Below are 19847 nucleotides of genomic sequence, written 5' to 3' on the forward strand. Positions count from 1 at the left end.
GAAGGTGTTGAAATGCAGCCATGCGTGTGGCTGGGCTCTTCCGTGGTGTCCTCAAACTTTGCTCCTTTTGGGTTAACAGGTAACATAAGGAATAGGAAACTTTATCATCAGTGACACTGTTAAATTGGATGACAGATTGTACCAATTTATTAACAGTGATACCTTGCTGAGATTAATAGAAGCCTTTCTCAGGGAAGTAGCTTGGCTCTGCATTTCAGCTCTCCCTTCCAGCAACAAGCTTTACCCTCCCCTTGGAGCACAGCTGAGCAACCAACTGCCTGAAGTGGCCCAGCCCCAGCCACCCTTGCAGCAACCCCCATGGAGACCAAAATCTGCCCCTTGTACCAGGAAAGCTTTTTCCATTCTGATTCTAGAGAAACCAAGGGGTAAGTCTGGCCATGGAGGTTTACAAAGCTGCTACCACCTAGTTGGTTGCTTGCTCCTGGCACAGAGGGTTAGTAAAATGGACCGAGGGCTGTGAAAAGTCAGATTTAGCCTGAGAGCCAGCCAAGTCTCACAAGCCAGCTCACACTTCCTTCTGCTGCCTGTGGTAGAGATGGTTACCAGACAGGGATGACATGGCTGCTTGGATGGGGGGATGGCTTACAAAGCATGGCAGCAGCAGCCAGCAGATCCCATCTGTCCCAGTTCTACCGTAAACGATGCTGATGCTGGATATAGCTTATTTGTCTTAACCTGTGGTTTGCTTCGCTGTGCCTATACTAATTGCTTTTGTTGAGGGCTGGAAGCTTTCAAACCTCCATTGTAAACAAGATCTTAGCTCAGAAGACAAAAGCTTGAATAGAACTTAATGTTCTCCTAATTCATGCCCTGATTTGTGCAATACAAGGCAACACCACATTCATCACACAGAAACATGCTTGATATGGTCTTTTCCCTTAGTAACATAACCCTTGCTTGGAAACATTTGGTTTGAGTAGATAAGATTATGGCTTACAGCTGGGGGATGGAGGAAGGCAGCCGGGCAGGTTATCACAGGCAGTCTAGCCACTGTAACCTCGATGTGGAGCGGGGTGAATTATTCCACAGGCAGCTTTATGTGACAGGGAGTGCGGTGCCGGCTCTGCAGTGCCCTGCTGGGCAGAGACAGGAGGGTTGCCCACCCCCGCCAGGGCTTCGGCTGGCCTGTGCCATATCCCTCACAGAAGGGCTCTCTCAGCTTCTGGTATTTAAAATGTAGGCACGTTGCAGCCGCCAAGTCCTCATCCGCCTGCTTATCCGGGTGCGTGCGTTGAGACAATGGCAACTCAACCACTGTCTCCTGTCACTCGGTGCTGTTCAATCGCGGCCGCCCCTGCAAGGCTGCGGGGGCCGAGCCGCAGCCCCGGCGCTCGGAGAGCCCCCGGCAGCGCTGCTGCGGTTCCCGTTGTCGTTTTGCAGGCCGATCCTGGAAGCCCGGCTCCGCCTGGGCCACCTTCGGCGCGACCTCGCATCCAGGCCGCGGCTCGCGATCCCCGCCCGGCGCTTCCCCGCCGAGCTCCATCTCCCGGCAAAGAAGCGGCCGCGGACCCGGCTCCCGCAGCCGCCCCTCGCCGAGGATGATGCCCCGCGCCCGGCCGCCGCCCTCCCGCCATTGCCGCGGCGGGGGCGGGGGCGGGCCGCGGCGGGCCCGGGCGCTGTGGGCGGGCAGGGGCGGAGGGAAGCGCGGGCCGGGCGGGCTGAGAGGAGCCGCGAGGGCGGTTAAAGCGGCCGCTCGCCCGCAGCCGCCCGCTCGGCTCCCGCGCGTCGCCCATCGCGGCGGCTCGCACGCCAATGAGGGCCCGGACTCCGGCCCTCGCCGCCTCAGGAGCCGCCCGCAGCCTCCCGTCCCGACCCCCCGCCCGCCCCTCGGCCGGGGCGGGCGGCCCGGACCCATGCGGCGGCTCCAGGAGAGGTTTAGGAGGTGAGATCAATTTCCCCCCCCCCGCCAACCCCTTTCATTCGCGGCGGCGCCCCGCTTCTCCTGGCTTGCTCTGATGGATGGGACCCTCCGTCCGCCTCCACTTTCCCCTCCGCTCGGAGTCCGGGACGGTCGCGGCGGTGCTCAGGGTCGTGTTTGGGTTAGGGTGGGAGTATCTGAGATTTTCTTGTCCCCCCGCCCGATTTCGCTGCTGAGGCGCCGGCCGCCACCCGCACAGCTCCCGGGGGCCCGCGGTACCGCCGGTGCCGGGCGGGGAGAGGAGAGCCGTCCCGCCGGGGTGTGCGGGGAGAGGGAGCGTTCTGCATGTCTTTATTATTTTTCCCTTCTTCTGCGTTAAATGGGTGAAGGTTCGCGCATCCGGCCGTGTGTCCCAGCCGAGCCTCCAGCGGAGCCCGACCTGTGGCTGCGGAGCCGCGCCGCTGTGTGCTGCCCGCCGGGCCGGGAGGCACCGCCGCCCGCCTTGTCTCCCTCCACGCCCTCGGATGCTCCGGTGCCTTTCCGGGCGGCCTGAAGATGCTGCTCGTATTCACAGCAGCATCGGCTGGGTGACGGTGCGATCGAGATTCTTGGATAAACGTGTATGTGTGGGCTTTAGGGACTTTAATTCTCAAAGTCTAGATGCAGGGCCATGACTGTTGAGTGACAGTCTGTCTCCCAGATAAGACTAGGTTTTAGGATGATTTCCCTCAGCAGGTACACTGCTGTAAGGCTGCCTGCTCTCCTTTGAGCAACTTGCTCATCAAAGCCTAAGTATGAAAAGGGAAGCAAAAATGAGGGAAAAATACAAAAGTGCTCAGACCTAGTTGCTGTAGCAGCACACTTCTAGGCAGCCAGGCTGGCTGATACCTTGCCCCTGAGCTCAGGTATGCTGCAGCACCTGGATCTGACTTCTGTTCACTCTTCACTTGAAATTTTGCCTTTCATACCTACCAGAGGGCTGAGGAGTCTCTCTGGAGATCAGTGCGATGCACAGACACATTTTTCCCCATGACCTAATCTTTGTGTGATACCACAATTGTTAATGGATTCTCAGAGTATTGCAGATTTTATCTTTAGCATCATGCTGTAAGTATGTGAACCTTTAGGCAGCATATCCCTGATTTCATGGATCTTTCACTGCTACTGTACTGCTCTGAATTACTTCTGTAACTCAGTTATCCAGCAGTAGCGAAGATTATGTGAAGGTAAAAAGCACAACTAGTTATTTTCTAATCCTGGAAGGAAGATTGCTTGGTCCAGAGGAAGATGGCTCTTTTTTTAACCAAACGGAGTGAAATTTGTCAAGAGGAAATATCTGCCAGTTTGGTCAAAGAAACAAGCTTTTCTTAAACCTATTTGTCTTCAAAATCTTACCTAAATAGTCATCATGAAACTTCAGCCCCGATCTGTTTTGACTTGCTTGTAATTTGGTTGTGTTTTTCCTCTCCAAAACAAAGAGCCTAAGTAACATAAAAAGAATGCTTTAGTATCTAAATATTTAGGTACTGGATGTAGTCGCTTGCATGAAATGTGTCATTCAGTATCTAAATATTTATATAAAGATATAAATATTTATATACTGAATGATACATTTCATGTGTGCAACTGCTGGCCTTGTGCAGTTATCCCCACCTTGTTGCAGTTTCTCACATGCTGTTATTTGTGGCTTATTAGATCTAAATGGCCTCTCCTGCTGCTGGAAAGCATAAGGGAAGAAAAAGATTCATGAAGGGGTAATGTGCTTTTAAGCTGGTAAAAGGAAGTATGAGGCCTTTTAAGGTGAATAAAGGAAATGTACTTCCTGAATAGACTAAAAAAATCCTGGTCTTTGGGGCTACCATCAGTGTTTGCTGTTTTTACTGTCACTTTACTTCATGATTAAAGGAATAATTCATTCAGCAGATGGGAATCAAGAATAAGGCAAGATTTGAGGAGTGCTTTTCCCTTCTGCAGTTTGGGATATGAGCTTGCTGTGATACCAGACAAATGCCATCAGATACTACAGTAGATTTTGGATTTGATCATTTCTTTTTCTAAGCTGGGTATGCCTGCAAAGATTAAGCATTAAGAACCCTCAGATTTTCCTCCTGCTTCCTCTCCCAAGCACTGTGGTCTCTTAATTCTGGAATTGCTGTGATACATGTAGCATCTACTCCTTGGAAATGAACAGGAATCAGATCAGGGGTCTCTCACAAAGAATGGATCACTCCACATGTTTAACATTTAAAATGTTTGAAGCGTTTCAAGATCAAAGTTCAAGTAGTGTAAAAGGGTATGAGTTTTCTGGTTTAAGTTGTCATGTATCTTTCTCAGTACCCCTTTTCCACTTCTGGTGGGAATGTGCTCATCAAAGGAGGTTGTTCATGTGCTGTGAAATTATGAAGCTTGGACTTCCTTGCCCTCAAGTAGATCTTGAGCTTTAAGAATGTGTTTAAATGGTGGAAATGAACTCATAACTCAGTTCAGAGCAGAAGCATTCTGTTCTCGTGACTGGCTGCAATGAGTTATGAGTCTGTTAATTTCAGAAATGTCACTTTCTGATATTGAAGCAATTAATATTTTATGTTAGACATCTTGGATTGTCAGTGTCTGAAATGGAGAAGTATTTATGCATTCTTGTGAGGTAATGCTGCAGATTCCCTCATTAAATGACTCCTATTTCTCTAGAGCTCTTATCAGATAATACTTTTAGAGAGTCAAAAGGCTTCACTTAAAGATGTTTCCTGTGAATTTCAGTTCAGTTCAGGGGAACCTTGTCAGATTGTCTTGCATTTGATAATAACCTAAATGTTTATGTTATAGAGAGCCTTTATTTAGGACTCAACAGCATCTGAAAGCTGTGTATCAAGTTACCACTTTTAGGAAGGTGAGTTTATGTTCCTGACTAATATCTTTCTCAGAAGAGGCAAACTTGACCTGGAGATAGGAGGGAAAACAACGTCCCTGTGTCGCAGTACTCATGTGGCAGAAAACAAAAAGCATCCATTGTTGGAGGTGGTGTGGGGTTTATTTATTTATTTATCTATAACAAAGAACAGAACAGTTTTTGCCTCTTGACTCTGAATAAGGCTGCAACCAAAGTCTCTTGCCTTCATACAACCATGTCATATGTGTATACAGCTACAGGAGTGTATGGCTGGCCTATTCAACAGGATGTGTCAAAGCAGACTTACCTGATTGTGAGGAGTTTCTTAGGTGTAGGATCACAAAGCCTCTGTGCTCAAACTTCAGGTCTGTTTCTGGAGACATTAAGCACCAACTGTCAAACTGCAAATGAAGCTTCAAGAGAAGCATTATCTGGAATTATTGCCCCCTGCAACCACTTGTTAAATGATCCTTCCTCTACAGTTGTTCCCCATAAGGTTCATAAAGAGTGTTATAAAAAGGCATAGGGAAAGAATTCAAATTCAATGGAAGTGTTGCCTGTGAGCAGTGACCTGAGCAAATGTGCTCCAGCATTTGCTGCCTGATGCTTGCAGCATGTTGCAGTCGATGCCTTTCAGCAAGGAGAAGTGCAGGAATGGCACAGGTACGGCAGAGTTAGGTACTGGGGGGTTGTGAGAACCTTTTCTTTAAGGTAAAGGTAAAGTCTAACTGTCACTCCTGCCAAAACACACTAGTGGTGGTGGTGTTCAGATAAACATGTAGGTGAAGAGAATGGGGAAAGATTTGCTAATGGTGGTGTTCTGCTCGAACTCTCTGGTGGTAGAAAAGCGAGTTTCAGCTGTTGTGGGAGCCTTTTTACCATTTTGGTGATTGGTTTAAATTCCATAATCAGAACTGAAGGATTTAAAAAATAAGAAGTTTGAAGTGTTTGGTAGGTGTGAAGTTTTCTGAAACCTGATGCTTGTCTGTTTTGTCAGCCTGTAGTTACCACACAGATGAATAAATATTTGCACCATTCCCGTGCTGGCACAAAGAAAGGGGGAAAACCCCCAACCCTTTGTGTAGATAACAGAAAGGATTGCTTTGTTAATGTCTTTCTGTTTGTTTTACTGGTAACAACACTGCCTTTAAATGAGTGAGAATAAGAAATCCTAATAATAAATGGACTTTTCCAAAGGGTTTGTTCATAATTCTGTCTAAAATCATAACATTTCCCCAGGCTCTGTTATGACTGCTTTAGAAAGATCCAGTAGCTTTTCTACTAAAATACAAATTAAAAGGGGAAAAATAACCTTGAAAGAAATCTTGTAATGGATAATAGAAGGTCCCATTAGCAGGCTGCCTTCAATTATTTATAGATTTTTAGATTATAATAATATCTTACACAGAAATTTAGAGCAACAGAAATGCTGCAGCTAATACTGAGGATAAGCTCATTCCTTTTGGTTCTTTAGTTTGGGAACTGTTTTTTTTAACTACTTGTGAGACTCCCAAGGTACCCCCATGGCCTTTGGAGAAATGTAATAAAGTTTGAGATGTAACCAGTGAAGGGTTTCTCAGGACTTTTGGATTGATGAGGTTGGGCAAGGGCAGCTGAATCCTGGTCACTTGCTGAGCCAACAGATGCTTTTATTTTTAAATGTTTTCCTAACTTGGAAGCAGAACTGAGGAAACTGAATGTTCCATCTGTAGAGATGCTGAGATGGTCTTCAGCAGCTGTTGAAGACCTGACCTGGAAGCACTGGGCAACAAAATTGTTTTCCAAATGCTCTGCGAGCCAGTGGATGGAACTACAATGTCATTGTCCTCTTGGAGATAAAAGCAAGGTGTCCCTTGTCACTGACAGATGATTTGCCATTTTTTAACACTATATTAACTCCCATGGAATTATTCAGTTGCCATCAATCATTTATAACACAGCATTGGGGAGTGAAATTCACAGTTTTCTTATCCTTTGTGTTGGTGAGAGTTGAAACTGGGTTTCTGAAATTGCCACGATTCTGAGAGAGATCATGACACTGTGTTCTGTTAAATTTTCATATATCAATTTAGAAATCACTTAATAAATCAGTCAAAAAACACAAGTGTCCTACCCCAGAAATCTGGAGCTGCTTACTCAGATATGTAAGATTCTGGTTGAATTCTGGTTGTAAGATCCTGGGGGATTTTGGTTGATTGGTTGGTTGTTTTTCCCTGGTTTCAGATCAGCCAATATTTTATGGATGCCATAAAAATAGGGCTGGTTTTGACTTAAACCAGGAGGGACATGGAGGAGGACCAAAGTTCATCTAACAAGCTCTTTATATAAATCTAGCTAACAAAGCTGCTCTCAGTTGTGAACATACAACGATGTCTGGCTGTGTTGTGATGCTGTTTCTGGTTTGTTGGATACCTGTCTTAATTGTCAGTGCATAGTTTTATAATAGTCTGGAGTAAACTGGAATTTATTAGTGAAAGAGAATCACTTTTGCATGATCCCAGGCTGTGCTGGGATAACTGTAGCTGTAGCATAGCTTCGATGTGACCATCTGGCTGCACACACACGTGTTCTGGTTTTATGCACAGATTTAAGTTGCACATCACAGAAACAATTCAAGTGTGTGTTTGTTCTTAAATAGTTAAATGCAACATTTCAATTGGCAAGTTCTTCCCAAACTTCCTCAAGTTTCATGGTGTTTCCTTCTGCTTGCATAGGTTGTGTCTGGTGTGATTGTTTGGTGGGTAACGTTTGGACATTAAAGGGTGGAACATCTATGGGAAACCTCTTGACAATTTTCTTCTTTGGAGTTGTCAGAGTCTCCTTTGATCCCTCTGTAGCCTGAATCTTAGTTACAGACAAAAGAGAGGATTAACCTCAAAGGAAACTCCAGCCATCTAAGGCTGCAAACACTCACACTGCTTGCTACAGGAATTGAAAAGGCAAGGTCCAAATGGGTTTATTCAGAAGTGTTACAGAACTGGGATATTGCGGTAGTTTTAAGAGCTATGATGATGTCCATATATGTAAGTTAAATAGGAAATAGTTCATTCTTCATCTGACCACACTGTTGGAAAAGAGAGGGATCTGACTTCTGTATGCAAAGTCTTGATGAAAGGTAACCATCAGCTGTGGCAGGCGGCCACGGGAATGGATTTAACACGTGTTTCTGTTAAGAGAGAACTTACAACTCAAATAGCAGTTACTTTTACAATGTCTGTACTTAATTTTAACACTGTTAGGTTGGAGATATCCCTTCATGATACTCCAAAGAGGTGGTTTATTAACTCTCCTAAAAATACCTTCTAATTATTCAACAGGTTCATGAACCACCCAGCTCCAGCAAACAGCCGCTACAAACCCACTTGCTATGAACATGCTGCTAACTGCTACACACATGCAGTAAGTACATTTCTGTTTTGTTTGGAGTTTGCTTCCTCTTTTTTTTATATACACCAGATGTTTCAGTACACTTTTGTGGGGTTTGGATGACTAAATGCTCACCTTTGCCTGACTGGATTCACGTTTACAACCTTTTTGGCTTTGTTATATGTGCTTCAGCTATAACAGTCCTGAAAGTGCAATGTTAATTAGATGGCTGGTTATCACTGTTCCTTCTTCTGCATCTCTAGGAGCTCCAAATGCTTCATGACATTCCTTTTCACCAAAGTGAATGACATATCTCAAACTAGGTTCATTATCCTCTGTCCCAGTCAAAGGATGATTACAGTAAAGTGAATACAGGCCTGTACTGGTTATTCTTGCAAGGCAGATTTCTCAGTGCTGTGCTGACATAATGTTGTGCAAATTGTATATGACAAGTGTAAGAAAGATTTACTGATGTTAGAAGTGGAAGGCTTTGTGAGACTATCACATGGGTATTTGCTGCAAGAGCTGAAATGGCTCAATTCTGATGCTTAGTGTCTATGAACTGATTCTCCCAAGAAGTCTGCTGTTTTGCAAGAGGCACATTAATGCTGGCAGCTCTGCTAAAAGTGCTATTCTGCCCTTATTTTCATAGTGTGAGGACCCATACTAGATTTGAATATCTGATGTATACAAAATAAAGGAAGCAATCCCCTTGTTTATTTATTTAAGTAATTGGGAAGTTTAATTTGCTGTCTGCCACTTTAAAAAGGACTTAAAAATGTGTGTGTTTGTTTTTGAAGATAACATTTGCCCTTTTTTAAAAGCAGCTTGTGCTTCTCCTCAATCCCTTGTTTAACTCCAAACATCTGAAGTATGTTTGACTTTGTCCTCAGTCTCTTACCTCCAGTGTGTCTGAGGGAGCTACAGGTAGGAATTCTTGACGTAGTGCATGGGGCTGTGCAGTGCTAGAAAGACCTGTTCTTAAGGATCCTTTCAATATACTTTATAAATAGCCAACCTGCAGCTCTGTGTTGCTGGTAGAAACAGGATCACCTTGGTTTGCCTATAGAAAAGCCAACAGCATACATGTTCTTAAGCCAAGGATCTGAAGTACAGCATTATGTAAATATGTGCTCATTTGTCTAGAGAATGAAGCAACATTCTATCAGTTAACACAAATACATAGTTTATCTCATAATCCTTGTACAAATCTTGTTTACTCTGGCCAAAAAGTTAGATTTCAAAACATCTGGCAGAAGTTGCAGTGCTCCTTAGCAATTTTAGCCTACATCTAGTTGAAAAACAGGCATGTAGGTTACAGCCAAGATGTCCTATCAGTATTTTCTGGTATGCTGCAGTTTCTGGTGAAGCTGCCTAATTACTTTCTGAACAGTGCTAAAACCTACCATGACCTGGTAACAGCTCGGGGTTATGCAATACTGACATCCCTTTGAAGGAGAATAGAGTGGAGCATGAAAAAGGCATTTGTTACTCCTTAAACACAAGTGTATGGAAGAGGTAAATTTGGATTAAAATTCAAAACCTTGAAATAGGAATCTAATCTGGGAAAGCACAGTGGATAATCCAGGAAAGGCTGAGGCGGGGGATGCTCACTTCTGTGTGTTACAGACTTTTAGGAAACGTTAGACAGTCAAGTGAGTCTGTGCCAGGAGATCAGTCTGAGTTTTCAATTAGACATTGATGCAACTTCTACAAAACAGAATTTAGCAGTGGTTCTCCATGTATTTTAGCCAAAGCTTTATTAATAATTCAGAAAGTAGTCAACTTGTATTTTCTGAGCATGGCTGTACTGCTCAGTAGGTGTCCTGTCTGGTTTTTGACTTGAAAATCTGCAGCAGTGGGTTTAGGCAGCTGCTTCAAAAAACATAACAAAACCAAACCAACCCACCAATGTTGCATGGGGATACAGAGGCTCATGCATAGCTTTTTCTTGTAGCTTCAGATTTCTAACTAGCAAGGCTTTGTTTTAAAATGTCTTGATGCTTTTAGCTTTAAACGAGGCCCTGACTTGTCTTTAGACACTGAGAGGCAGGAAAGGCAGAGAAGCAGCTGAATAAAGTCAGCAAAGACTGCTCTCTGTGTTTAAAGAACAGGAAGGAAACAGTGTGAGAAAAACAGGAGTTGTAAGAATCTGAGGTGTAAAGTAAGCTGAATCTAATCTTTCACTTCCTAATGTGCATGAGCTTTGTCAGACAAAAGATACACCCTGTTGTACCAAAGCCTCAGAATTTAGGCATGGTTTGCTTTATACTGCTCTGACACTTCCTTCAGATGGCTTAAAAGGGGGAACTATTCTTACAGTAAGTTCCAGTGTCTATTCCAGCCTTGGTTTGTGCAGTGCATGGAAAAAAAGAAGAAAGAGGTATAAATATTTCAAAAATGAGGCTTGGAGCATTTAGCAGGCAATTTGAGCATGGGAGAAGGAGTCATGAAAATTTCAACAGGGCTCTTACAATGCAAATGTCTCCATTCTCCCAGACTGCTGTTAGCAGCTTCCCTGCTCCACACTGCTTCTCTCCAGCAAACTGATGAGCAGGCAGCTTGAAATAGGCACAGTCCTTTGTGGATCCCCCAAGTGTCACGTGAGATTGTGGCTGCTGTGTTGATTCTTCCACTCTCTTCCTTTCTGAAGAGGAAGTGTAAAGGCCATCCTTATGCTGTTGGTGTTTCCCTTTTGCTGAAAGGCACGTGCTTTGCTGCAATGGCTTGTGCCTCAAAGATTATTATTGCTGACTGCATGATGTGCACAGCCATTTGTGCAGAGAAAACAGCTTAATTGGGCATGAATGTTATATATAAAGGCAACATTTTAAACAGATTGTCTGTACAAATACAGATAGAATACAGATAAGATACAGAGCAGTGTACCAGTGTCCTAAGCAACTCCACAGAGATGGAAGATACCAGATATTTTGCTTTGAGTTAGTAACCAGAGTGTAATTTCCCTGCAGTACATGATGGGGTTTACAGCTTACTGTTTCAGCATCTTTCTTTGTGCTTTGAGGCTTTTTGCAGTGGCTGCTCTTTGTAACAGTAGGAGTTGTGGTAGTTGGTTTCCCAAAATACTTCACTCAGGGGTTGTGCTCAAGTCTCTTCTTAAAGATACCTGCCTATAGCTGTAAATAAATACATTTTAATCCTTTGTCTTCCTCCTTGTTGCAAAGGGATTTGTACCTTCCTGCTCACATTTAATTCTCTAGGAAACTTAGTGAAACTGTTGCCTGCTCCTTTGTTCTGTCTCTGTAGCATCCCCATTTCTTATTTAGCAAGTGTTAGTGAAGGTGCTAAAATTAGTAAATTGGAGTATGATGGTTCAGGGTTTGGTCACAGTACATTGCTGGGTTTGATGGCAGTCATTCAGAAGATAAGCACTTCATGATGAAATAAGCAAAGCTGTTTGGGACTTGGAAGTAGTTGGGTTTTTTTACTAGTGATCTGGCAACTTGGAAGTGCTACATCATTGCTGTAAAATTAGACATCACAATCACACTCATTCTATTATTAGCTCTGATTCCTTGATTGCTTTTTTGGTAAGTACCCCTGCTTTTAAAGGACTGATTGATTGCTTCTCCAGGCTGAAGGTGAGGATGCAGTTCTTGTGCTAGAGATGGACTTTTTCCTAAATGAGCATGGGAAAATCTGCCTTGTAGTGTTGAGTGAAGTGTTCTGTTTCTTTTGTAAGGTGGATGTTAGATGTGAAGAGGTCCATTGTATTGTGTGTTATCTGTTATGGCATTAGTATCCAAAGAACTTTTATCCAGTTGGCTGGAACAGCAGGGGATCATTTCTGGATTTTGTCTTGAATCTGACTATTTTTGGTCTGAACAAGAGTCATAAAACATCTCTTGTTTATTCTAACTGTTCCCATGATGCATATCAGGCACAGAGGGGAAAGTGTTTCCAAATAGAACACTTAGAAAAAACCAATAAATCCTTCTCCTGGGAGTACAGTGCTGTTCCCTGGGAGAAATGCAATTGTTCTTCAGCACCAGGACAAGGCAGAAAAGAGATTAAATCAGGTCTTCACCCATGTCATCATTTCTAGCTGTATTTTTCATTCTGAAGGTGCAAAGAAACAGGTAATAAGAAAACTCCTTGTTTTAACCCTACAACTTTATATACAGTAAGTACTGGGGGAAGTGATTGTCATCACAGTCTGGCCCCTTTGAGTGTTCACATCATAGCTTAACTTGTGAAATACTGGTCTTTGTAGACTGGTAAAAAGCTGAGATATCTGGCAAAGTTTTTTCTGTGCAATGCCTAATTCTAGCTCCCAAAGAGGTCTTCCTTCCTATCAAATGCTCTCAACTCAGACAGAATCCCTGAGCAGCTCATGGCCAGGTTTTCAATAGGGAATAGGTAGGGGGTTGTTATTTTCTCTCGTGTTTGTGTTCATGGTACTTGTGAGTGTGTATCTCTGAAACCTTTTAGTTCTCTGTCAAGTTTAGTCAAAAGTGAGATTTGCACTAGGCATCAGGAAGGAAACTGAGTGTGGTTATAGTGTGACTGCACAGCTTAAAAAAAGATGGCCAAAAAATATGTCTGGAGCTGAGCATCTACCCTCCTGTCTCCTGCAAAAGCTGAAATGAAACAACTGCCACATCTGTTCAGTTTCTTGCTGTCTCGGGCTTCAGCCACACTCTGAACTGCATGCCCTGTGTGGGGAACAGGAGCCACTAACCTCCTGAGGACTGGAACACTCTAACCTTTCTTCAGTCTGGGGTATGCATATGGAAATTTATGGTTTGAGATAAATGAGAAACCAGCCTGGCAGAGTATTTTTGGCTTTCAAGTGCATGAGATCAGCTTCCATAGCCTCATTACAAAACTCAGAGTGCTTTCACCTCTGGTCCAAATGCTGTGTTGTAAGAATGCCACACTTTACATTTCTTTGGCTGTTCTGGTGTAAATGCACTAAATTTTGCAAAAAGGAAGAAAAAAAATCACAATGAAGTAAAGAAGTAAAAGCCACATTTGTTTTGGGCTGGTTTTTACTTTTTAATTGTCTGGATTAGCCATCTACTTTTCAGATTCATCTTCTGCACTGGAGCTGTGATCAGAGCCTCAGTTGCTTCTACTCTTAAGCAGATGAAGGACAAAGACAGTGCAGGCTAGACCAGAACTTTGCACTCTGAGCCATCAAACCTGTAATGCAAAGCAGAGTTGCTGGATTTGTTTAAATATTACTTGTTCCTAAGCTTTATTGTTTAGCAGGTCAGACTTGGGTTGAAGCTTGTTTGTAATTCAAGTGAGTGAATTAACATTTTAAGACACATAGTAGGTCCTGGAAGGGAACTTTAGCAGTGTTTTATCTTTGAAGGCTGACAAAGATGTGCCTTTGTAGTGGAAAGTAATGGGTAGAAATGTCCAAGCCAGCAGCTTCTGTTCTTTGAATACTTGATGGAAATGCCTTTTACTTTTTCCTTCTTTTTCCCTAGTTTGTTTTTTTTTCTGAATGAGGCAAAGATATATGATGTAATTTGTTCTGGAAAGGAGTGTGGTTTTAAGTGTTATATGAAGCTTGAAGCCCACTTCTTGGATGCTCCATGTGAGCCATCACGCTGGTTCCACCACCAGGTCCCAACAGTGGTTCTGGAAGCTCTGAATGAAAGCTGCTTGAGAGGGAGGTGGCAAGGAAAACAGCCTTGGATATGCTGCATTGAAAGAGCATCATTTTTGTGCATTAAAGATCTATTCATAAAAGAAGTTTGCAGCTAATGAATTTACAATTTAATTAAGCCTTTGTTTAGTTTTCTTGACTGCATTATTTCTACATGCTTTGGGATTATGGTTTGCTTTGGTCTGTCCTGTGCTCTGCCTCTGTGGACAAAGGGTACATAGATCCAGGGCTAGAGACAGGCCAAAGTAAACTATAATCCCAAAGCATGTGGAAATAATGCAGTCAAGAAAATTAAGCAAAGGCTTAATTAAACAGAATTAATTGTGCTGCTTTAAAACATGAAGCAGGAGTGAAGATAAAAACACTACTCAGACTTAGCAAGTTCTTTTGTTTGTCTGCTTTGTGTCATGGCTAGGGGAGTTAGTCATGTAACTTCATACCACATGAGGGGAAGTTTCTCACAAATGGCTATAACCTGCAGCCCAGGTGCTGACACTTGTGTGGCAACATGCAAATAAATGAAAACCTCTCTGGCGAGGAGCAATGAGTGTCATGTGTAGGGTCTTTCAGGGCTGCTGCAGTGGATCTGCCCTGCTGTTGCTGTGTGCTGGTACTGTGCTGGCTGCCTGTAAAGACTTAACAACTGGCCTTTTGTTTCCTCAGTTCCTCATTGTTCCTGCCATTGTGGGCAGTGCCCTTCTCCACCGGCTCTCTGATGACCGCTGGGAGAAGATCACGGCGTGGATGTACGGCGTGGGGCTCTGCGCCCTCTTCATCGTCTCCACAGTCTTTCATATCATTTCTTGGAAGAAGAGTCACTTGAGGTATGGCTACAAGACATACAGGATGTTTTCTTTTCACGTCCTGTGGTGGTTTTCCACTGTGTTTCTTGGTCAAACCCATGATTTTGTGGAAGGCTGGAGTGGTACCTTGTACTGAATCACACAAAAGCCACCCTTGGCTCTGTCGGAAGGAATTGTCAACCAGGCTCATGTACAAGTGGCTGCTGCTCTTTCACAGAGAAAAGATGTTCTGGGCCTTTGTGGCTCTTAATGGGAAAAACATAATCTAAGTGCATGGTAGATATAATCCCATTGCAGAGATGAGAACACTGGGACTGTGACATGCAATACACAGAACTAACAGGGAGCCTCTTTGGGAGTAAGGCAGCAATAGCAAAATTAAGACTTGATTTGACTAATTCTGGACCATAATTGGATTTAACCAGTCGCCATTGACTAGTAACAGTTTGTGGGTTAGGCAGAGTTGATGTGACAGCTTTCTGCCTCCTTGCCAGAGAGTGGGATGCACGGTGGGGTGCAGAGGGGGAAAGGAATGGAGGAGTGCTCATCTCCTACGAGTCTCATTTCTGAAGTTGAAGTCAGCTGGACAGTCTGCCAAATGGTTTTTGAGAGGTTATGGAGCTGATGGTATTTCCCCAAAGTAATTCCAAAGTGTGTCAGGAAACTGAGATGATAGAAAAATCTTTCACAATCTCTCTTGTTCTCTCTCTTACTAGGACAATGGAGCATTGCTTTCACATGTGTGACAGAATGATGATCTATGTCTTTATTGCGGCATCTTACGCACCATGGTAAGAAATCTGAAGCACAGTGTCAGACTGACAGCTTTCCAAAATCTATAGGTATCTTTTTAGGTGCAATCAGACACATTGTGCATTGCAAAATGCAACATGATGTAATCTCCTGGGATTTACCAAGCAGAAAGTAGTTTATTTATATTCCACCTACCCTAGTTTATGCTCTTTGCATCTCGCATTGGTGCAAACACACCTCCTGCCTTTCTATGAGTAGAATGTCCAAGTGTCTTTTCACCCATTGGACCAACATTTTGCTTCTGAATACCTATTTATTTGTATCAAGCCCTACTGCTCTTTTGACTTTCATCACTTTTGTGTCGACATCTTTGTACCTGCAGGTTAAATCTGCGTGAGCTTGGGCCTCTGGCATCTCACATGCGTTGGTTTATCTGGCTGATGGCTGCTGGAGGAACCATTTATGTATTTCTCTACCATGAAAAGTAAGAATTATTTGCCTTTAACTTGGAAATCAAAAGGTGGGGGCTTTCTTGGTCTCTGAGTGATCCTATCCAGCCTCTCACACATTGAAATCAGAGCTTTGAAACAGTGGAAATATGAGAATGATGCAAATGCACAACTTGTCAGAAGATAGTTGTATCCCTCCTGCCATGGACGGTCTTTGATTGTTGCCTTCTGTTACAGGGGTGGGAGGGAAGTATCCACTGTGTAAACTTGATATTTTGCTACAAGAATGTAGAGGAGTTGTTTTTGTTTTGGAGGTGAGCTGCTGAGGTTCCTGTCATTATAAGAAAATAGAAGTTGTCTCTGTTTTATTCTCACTAGTACGTGATGCAAACGTGTGGCCTGCAACTGTGCAATGCAGAGAGAAATACTACCTTCAGTTTTGGCATAAGCATTGGTTATCTGTCTGCACAGAAAGCTTTTTGAATAGCTTAGTGAACCCAAAGTAACATCACATTTACAACATTTGCTTGCCTGTGAAGGAAATGTTCATCCGCTTGTACACCTGGAATGACTCAAATCATTCCTTTTTAGGTATAAAATCGTTGAACTCTTCTTCTATCTAGCAATGGGATTTTCTCCTGCTCTGGTGGTGACATCCATGGTAAGGAATGTGCCTATTGACATTCTGAACACAACCTTTCCTTTTATAACTAGCTGAAGTTCCAGTGCAGCTCTCTCTCTTCTGAGAGGATGTTAATTTTAGTCCAGCATAATTGTAAACGTTCCCTGTAGAACCAAAGGCAGTTGGTTATATTTTGGGTCAACAGTTTGCACTGCAATGAGATGCTCCCTTGTTTTGTCAAATCTGGGTCACAGGGTCTAGATTAAAAGAGTTTATGTTCCAAACTTTGCCTCTGAAGACCTTCAGTTCTGAAAGGATATGGGACATGATCCAATTACTTCCATTTGAGTAAAAACAATAAAGATGTGAAGTAGCTGAAGCCTGTTGAGGAATGTTTATAGATTTTACTGTTTATGAACTTACTTAGTGCCCACTTACCACTCAAATTGGGAAAAGAAGCCTGTTCTGTATAGAAGTGGAACTGACTTCCAAGAAGACATTGTCCTTTCCTTGGTGTATGTAAGAGCTCTCTGAAAAGTCAAATCAATGGGTGCTGTGGTCTGAACCCAGACGGGGGAAGTGGATTGACTCTTGCCTCTTTCAAAATGACTTAGGGGCAACAAAGCTGGAAGACTTTGCCTCTTACTAGAGGCTTCTTTTTTATCAGTGGGAAAAGTGAGAAGTTGAGCAGTGGCTGAACTGTCTGAAGCTGATGCACCTTATCTGGGGCATTTAATCTCCCTTTTTGTCTAATAAAAGTTTCTTGGTGCGTGTGTAAAGCATCTTGCTCTGCCCACCTCAGAACTGAATTCTTTATTTCTGGCTACACATTTTAAATAACTTTGAGTTCACTCTCTGTGCTGTTAACATAAATCTGAACAAGGCTCATGCCTTCACTGCCACAGCAGAACCTTGCTGGATGCTCCATCCAACTTGTGAGAGCCCTTAGGCACGGTGTTGAGGGTTTCCTTTGCTCCGTGGTCGTCCACTCTGTAATGAGCAAAGCATCAAACTTGTCTTCATTCCTGAGTTCTCCAGCTATTCACTTCTGTAGTGCTACTGAGACTTTATGTAAATATATCCTCTTTTTCACAAAGAGTAATATAAATAAACCAATTTTCTCACTTGTCCATCTGTCCCACCCAAGCTGCTCGGAGCTGACAGCCAGCTTGCTTTTCTTGGGCAGAGAAGGGGGGAAAACATTTAGTGCATAAACCACCCTTTTCCTCCTTTACACCCCATCCCTAATCTCTCTTTGTGACTTGACAGAACAACACCGAGGGGCTTCAGGAGGTGGCCTGGGGAGGTCTGATCTATTGTCTGGGGGTGGTGTTCTTCAAGAGCGACGGCGTCATTCCCTTCGCACATGCCATCTGGCACCTCTTTGTGGCCACAGCAGCTGCTGTGCATTACTATGCCATTTGGAAGTACCTTTACAGAAGTCCTGCAGACATCATCCGTCACTTGTGAGAGAGAGAGAGAAACGACAAGGAGACATGTAACCTGCACTTGGCCTCTGTAACAGTATTATTGGAATTCTGGGGGGCAATTGGACAATTGCACAGAAGAACCTGCACTGACTTTGGTAGTTCTCTGAACACAGTTACTGTGAACTGATGGGGGAGGTGCCCATGGCGTGGCAAGTGCTGTAAATACCCAGGATACTGCACTGCAGTACAAAGAGTCCATTCCATGTGAGTAGAACTGGCTACCTGATGTTTACAAATCACTTTTTGTATCTAGGTTTAATTTTACGGTTTTTAACGACGTGGATTTTTCTAAATTAGTGATTCAAGTGGTGGTCAGTGCAATAGTGACAGTGAAACTCTCTTGCTTTCAGATGGCTTTCTATCACCTTTCCACTACTCAGTTATTGAACATGAATCACAGACAAATAATCGACTTTTACCACCCATTATCTTGGTATAATGTGACTTTTATAGACTCTCTGTGGGTTTTGTACACTTTACAAGTACATTTGTTGAACTGAAAACACACAACTGTCATCTATGCAGTTCCTCATGTTGCAAGGACAGTTACATTCCATGTTCTGTACTGACATGCAAACCTTGTACCTCTTCCAAAGGCTGTTACAGGTGTCATTGTAATAACCACTTTTACCAACTAAAATGTGATTCTGCTGAGCTTTGATGTGACAGTATTCTGCTCATCTATAATACCACTTAAACAGCACCTTAATTTGGCTTTATCCATGATGGAAATGATTTAAAAGGAAGAGTTAACACAAGTTTAGATTCCCAGTTTCTTCTCCATGCTGCCCAGGCAGCAGCTGTTGGGATGAAAGCTGACTTACCAGGGGTTGGCAGCTGATATCTCCCTCTCCAAACCAGTCACTTCTCCAGAATATATATACTCACATACTGGTGCTGTAATCTTAAGGCTTGAATTTTCAAAGGGATTTAAATTGGCCACCAGAACCTCTTCTGTGTTGGGGTCATTCTGTTGGGAGCTCCTGGCTAGAGCAGCAGGTGCAGAGCAGTCACTGCCTGCTTGGAGTCCATGGTTATGGGTTCTTCAGCCTTTCAGGAGGAGAGCTGGAGGAACTTGAGTCAGTGTCACTTGGCATTCTGGGACTTAAACTGGTCTTTAATTGTGTTACCATGTTTCAGTCCAGGAAAACCACAATCATGACTGTGGAACACGTGTGTTAAATGGCCAGGGGTAGAAGACTGATGATAATGCTGTTTGTCCCGTAACTGTATCCTGTCCCACTATCCAATGAATGTCTTATATTAAGATTGACTTTATCCTCTTTTGAATTCACTCAGTTTTTCATGTCAGTATTTAAAAACAAAACCAAAACGTGTTGCCTTCTTCAGATTTCATTCTGGATGTTGCCTGGCTGCAAACAACAAGTAGCAAGATCGGGATGTTTTTCAAAGGTAACTTTCATCCTGCACCTTGCTCTGCCAGGGGGTTGCATATTGTGAGTGTATCCATTTGTAGGCAGGATTTTAAAGAGGGACAAACTTTCAATTCAAGGCATTGAAGCATTTGCTGTGTGCCGTTAGCAGGTGACTGGAACAACACCACTACAGCAGGCTCAGGAACTGCCCAAAGGAGAGCAAAGGGAGCACGTGGGCAGGTGATTCCTCGTCCAACACACATCTGGATGCCTCAGTTTTTTAACATTGTGTCTATTTTAATATATCCACTCTTTGTGAGTTCATCTGCTCTGTTGAAATGCAGTACTGTTACAACCACTAAAACACACCTACAAGTTTTCTTTAGGTAAAAAGTGAAGCTATTGCTTGAGCATCCTTTGGTTTAATGTGAAGCTAATCTTCCCTGGCTTGGCTTTTTGGAGTGTTTGAAATGGTTTTTAAAAGATTTCAATTCGCCAAAACTATTTTGAATGACTGTATTCTAGTCAGTATGATCTTGAATGTACCAGACTAACAATAAACATTTTGTGCAATTTGGAAA

General features: G+C 43.3%; 1 protein-coding gene across 1 annotated transcript; it reads left to right on the top strand.

Moving 5' to 3' along the window:
- Nucleotides 1–1683: 1683 nt before the first annotated feature.
- On the top strand, nucleotides 1684–19847 carry MMD (monocyte to macrophage differentiation associated). Its single transcript, XM_062010945.1, has 7 exons — nucleotides 1684–1903; nucleotides 8084–8165; nucleotides 14437–14597; nucleotides 15293–15367; nucleotides 15712–15813; nucleotides 16370–16439; nucleotides 17670–19847. The coding sequence occupies exons 1-7, from the start codon at nucleotides 1875–1877 to the stop codon at nucleotides 17868–17870; spliced, it is 720 nt and encodes a 239-aa protein (XP_061866929.1). The 5' UTR covers nucleotides 1684–1874; the 3' UTR covers nucleotides 17871–19847.

The sequence above is a fragment of the Colius striatus genome, chromosome 18 (assembly GCF_028858725.1).
Source record: "Colius striatus isolate bColStr4 chromosome 18, bColStr4.1.hap1, whole genome shotgun sequence".
In the NCBI taxonomy this organism is placed as follows: Eukaryota; Metazoa; Chordata; class Aves; order Coliiformes; family Coliidae; genus Colius; species Colius striatus.